The sequence below is a fragment of the Entelurus aequoreus genome, linkage group LG05 (assembly GCF_033978785.1).
Source record: "Entelurus aequoreus isolate RoL-2023_Sb linkage group LG05, RoL_Eaeq_v1.1, whole genome shotgun sequence".
Lineage (NCBI taxonomy): Eukaryota > Metazoa > Chordata > Actinopteri > Syngnathiformes > Syngnathidae > Entelurus > Entelurus aequoreus.
In genome coordinates, this window is record NC_084735.1 from 87,501,173 (window position 1) to 87,506,172 (window position 5,000).

At 30.2% G+C, this 5,000-nt stretch overlaps 1 protein-coding gene across 2 annotated transcripts in view; it reads right to left on the reverse strand.

Moving 5' to 3' along the window:
• arhgap42a (Rho GTPase activating protein 42a) overlaps positions 1-5,000 on the reverse strand; it is a 55,731-nt gene that overhangs the window by 27,599 nt on the left and 23,132 nt on the right. For both annotated transcript variants that reach the window (XM_062049257.1, XM_062049258.1), the window contains exons 6-9: positions 4,368-4,478; positions 3,527-3,631; positions 205-334; positions 33-133 (exon numbers count right to left, since the gene is read on the reverse strand). In XM_062049257.1, coding sequence (XP_061905241.1) covers positions 33-133; positions 205-334; positions 3,527-3,631; positions 4,368-4,478 — 447 coding nt within the window. The remainder of the gene's footprint in view (positions 1-32; positions 134-204; positions 335-3,526; positions 3,632-4,367; positions 4,479-5,000) is intronic.

Here is a 5,000-nt window from a genome sequence, read left to right on the forward strand (position 1 = left end):
ATCATGTGACCTTTAAAGAAAAAACCTGTCACCTGTCGGCCCGAGGGTCGGGCCTCTGTGTTGCTCATGGTGAACATCTTAGAAGTCTTCTCGTACGTACAGTAGTACCGGGTCCACACGCTGCCCAGCGGACCTGGAACACGGCGGTTGGCGCACACAATCACAAGCCACAAACCAGGAAGTCTGGAATAGGTCGGCACTCACGTTTCTCTTGTATGCACAGGTATCCCTCCATGGTGAAGCAGCTCGGGGCCTTGAAGTCCTCCTCGGCGGACCGGATCCTCTTCATCAGTCTCTCCACTTCGGCGCGCGTGCTTTCAAAGTTGTTGCGGGCCTTGGGAGTGGCACAAAAACCGGGTAAAGTCGCTGACAACTTGGCCAAAAGTGTCATGTGATTGGAGCAATGGTGACAGACACGCTAATAGAGGCGGGGTTTATGGTTCTATGCAGACCATAAACCCCGCCTATTTTTTCCTGCCTTTTTTTAATCAAGGAAACAATAAGTATCAGTTACACGACAGGATGTAACTAATATTCATTGAATTCACACAAATATTGGTGGGAATGTGTCTGAAATATTAGCTATATTTTTATTTTTTCAAATTGTTGTAAACATTCAATAAGGTGGTGCCATATTTTCCACCGTTTGGTATTTTCCCACACCTAAAAAAAAGTGTAGCATTTTAACATTATCTTAAAAAATACAAAAATAAGAATAATAAAATGCCTTTTGAAAAGTATAAATAAAACTGCAATAAAATTAGGACATAAGAAAAAATGTTAGTGCAAAATTGTACTGGTTGTGTGTATGTCTAAACTATTACGCTTTAGAAAAATAAAGCTGAAAAGTGAATTTAAAAAACAAAGAAAATAGAATATGAATAAAATAAAAAAAGTTATAGTAAAAAAACAAAACAACAACTTATATATACATATATATATGATTGTTTTACTGTTAGCATGCTAAAATTAGCGTGTCTTTTTTTTTTAGTCAGTTTTGCTACTGAAAACCTCATAGTCATATGCCTTGTTATTTGATAGATGCTAACTGTTGGCATGCAAATATTTAGCATTCTAGCAGTTGCAAAACTGGCTGAAAAAGTTGGCACGCTAATTTTAGCATGCTAACAGTAAAAAAAATAAAATAATAATAAATATATATATATATATATATATATATATATATATATATATATATATATATGTATATATATATTTCAAATTATAAAATGTAAAAAAATATATATATATATATTTAAAAAAAAAATAATTTTATAATTTTAAATATATATATATATATATATATATATATATATATATATATATATATATATATATATATATATATATATATATATATATATATATATATATATATATATATATATATATTTTACTGTTAGCATACTAAAATTAGCGTGCCAACTTTTTCAGCCAGGTTTGCAACCACTAGAATGCTAGTAGTAAAAAAAAAAAAAGGAATAAGAAAAAAATAAATATATATACATATATATTTATTTATTTATTTATTTTTTTACTGTTAGCATGCTAAAATTAGCATATATATATATATATATATATATATATATATATATATATATATATATACACGGTATATTTATTTATTTATTTATTTTTCATTTAATTTTTTTTTAGTGTAGCATGCTAAAATTAGCGTGCCAACTTTTTCAGCCAGTTTTGCAACTGCTAGAATGCTAAATATTTGCATGCCAACAGTTAGCATCTATCAAATAACAAGGCATATGACTATGAGGTTTTCAGTAGTAAAACTGACTAAAAAAGCTGACACGCTAATTTTAGCATGCTAACAGTAAAAAAATAAATAAAAAAATATATATATATATGTATATATATATTTAAAATTATAAAATGTAAAAAAATATATATATATATATTTTTAAAAAAAAATATTTTATAATTTTAAATATATATATATATATATATATATATATATATATATATATATATATATATATATATATATATATATATATATATATATATATATATATATATATATATATATATATATATATATATTTTACTGTTAGCATGCTAAAATTAGCATGCCAACTTTTTCAGCCAGGTTTGCAACCGCTAGAATGCTAGTAGTAAAAAAAAAAAAGGAATAAGAAAAAAAATATATATATATATATATATATATATATATATATTTATTTATTTATTTTTTTACTGTTAGCATGCTAAAATTAGCATATATATATATATATATATATATATATATATATATATATATATATATATATATATATATATATATATATATATATATATATATATACACGGTACATTTATTTATTTATTTATTTTTCATTTAATTTTTTTTTAGTGTAGCATGCTAAAATTAGCGTGCCAACTTTTTCAGCCAGTTTTGCAACTGCTAGAATGCTAAATATTTGCATGCCAACAGTTAGCATCTATCAAATAACAAGGCATATGACTAGGAGGTTTTCAGTAGTAAAACTGACTAAAAAAGTTGACACGCAAATTTTAGCATGCTAACAGTAAAAAATAAATAAAATAAAATTAAAAAATATATATATATATATGTATATAAATATTTAAAATTATAAAATGTAAAAAAATATATATATATATTAAAAAAAAAAATTATTTTATAATTTTAAATATATATATATATATATATATATATATATATATATATATATATATATATATATATATATATATATATATATATATTTTACTGTTAGCATGCTAAAATTAGCGTGCCAACTTTTTCAGCCAGGTTTGCAACCGCTAGAATGCTAGTAGTAAAAAAAAAAAAAAGGAATAAGAAAAAAAAATATATATATATATATATATATATATATATATATATATTTATTTATTTTTTTACTGTTAGCATGCTAAAATTAGCATATATATATATATATATATATATATATATATATATATATATATATATATATATATATATATATACACATATATACATATATATATATATATATATATATATATATATATATATATATATATATATATATATATATATATTTTTTTTTTTTTTTTTTTTTGTGTAGCATGCTAAAATGAGCGTGCAAACTTTTTCAGCCAGTTTTGCAACTGCTAGAATACTAAATATTTGCATGCCAACAGTTAGCATCTATCAAATAACAAGGCATATGACTAGGAGGTTTTCAGTAGTAAAACTGACTAAAAAAGTTGACACGCAAATTTTAGCATGCTAACAGTAAAAATAAAATAAATAAAAAACAAAACAAAAAAATATATATATTTTTTTTATATAAATAAAAGTAAATCCTTTAACTCTAAATCATTTTCTAGATCAGTTGCCAGTTGGGTGGGACGCACGTGCCGAGTTGGCAATAGCAGACGCTAAATGCATGTGCCTCAAAACCGTCCCACAACTGGGAGTTGGTTCTCATCGTTCACTTAAGGGAGCCGTTCAAAAGTCTGTATTTGTTCGCGAACGCCACATCTCCACACGGTAACTCACATTCTGCAGGTTGAACTGCAGCTGCTGCTTGTAGGGCTCAAACTCGCTGGCCAGCTCGTAGCCTTCGTGGTAGAACGTCAGCAAGCCTTGCAGGAAGGCCAACAACTGAAAAGATAACGAGATCATTAACCACAACAATCCTGACAAAAAGCCTGCGGGCTTGTTTGGGGTCGCTGTCCTTGTTTACGCTTTCCCAGATCTCCACACAGGAAGTGCTGCTACCGAAACAGGAAGTGGCCTGCGCTGATATGTATCATTGAAACATGTTTATCACCAGCGGGGACAGTTGTGATGGCCAGAGCTAGTGACGTTCATGTTCACACGCTGCACAACACCGCGACCTTTTGCAACCTTCTGGTCTCCGCGTCATTGCTCCAGAAGATAAAAGGAGCTTTAATTGTTCCCCCGAGTCAGACGTCAGATTGTGGCATGTTTTTTTCACTGTCAGTACTGTAAACAAACACTTGAAGAACTGATCCTTTGAAAGTTTGTGCTTTTCCATCCATCTAGTTTTTAGCTTTCCACTTCTTGGGTCATAGAGGAAGATGAACGGATGATTGATGTCATCATGATTTGTATTGAAGTTAAAACGGTGAAATGTAATTATAGCACTTGTTTTCATGCTACACTCAAGGTGCTCCACCATCGTGTGGAATAAGCCGCCAAGAAGGAAAAACGGATGTGACGTCATATGCAACCATTTTGTATCTGCTGATGTAGTTCTGTTGTAGTAGTGACAAAACAAAATCAAATAAAAAGGCCCATACCGATGTACGTGAAAATGCCAAATATCGGTGCCCATACGATAAGCAGTCGATGTGTAGTGTGTGTGAGTCCTCACCGGCTCCACAAACTCAAACTTCTTCCTCTCCTGCACCTCTTGGATCTTGAAGACGTACTGCAGTGAAGCGTCGTAGAACACCTGCCGGTCTTTGCTCATCTGCGAGTCGGCCTGCAACAACATCCCACTTAGCGCTGTGTGTGTGTGAGTCCAATCCACTCTGTTTATATAGCACATTTCCAAAAACAACAGAAGTTTGACAAAGTGCTGCACAAAAGTTGAGACATACATACTAGGAGAGTCAGTAATAGAACACATTTAACTATAAAATAGACTAAAATCACAAAACTCTCATGCTGCTTTAAAAGCCAAAGAGCAAAAATATGTTTTGAGACGTGATTGACAAGTCATTAAAGAGGGAAATAGCAAGAGGGACATTGTTCCAAAGTTTTGGAGTCACAGCAGAAAATGTACCATCACCTCTGGATTTTAAACGGCTTTTTTGGGACGACAGGAAGGAACTGATCAGCTGACCTCAGAGACTTTGTGGGGGTGTACATTTGTAAAAGGTCTGACACACAGTACAGGCCAACACACCTTCTCATTCAATGCCTGTTCTTTATGTTCATGACTATTTACATTGTAGATTGTCACATCAAAACTATGAATGTGGAGTTATGTGCCAAGTTCCCC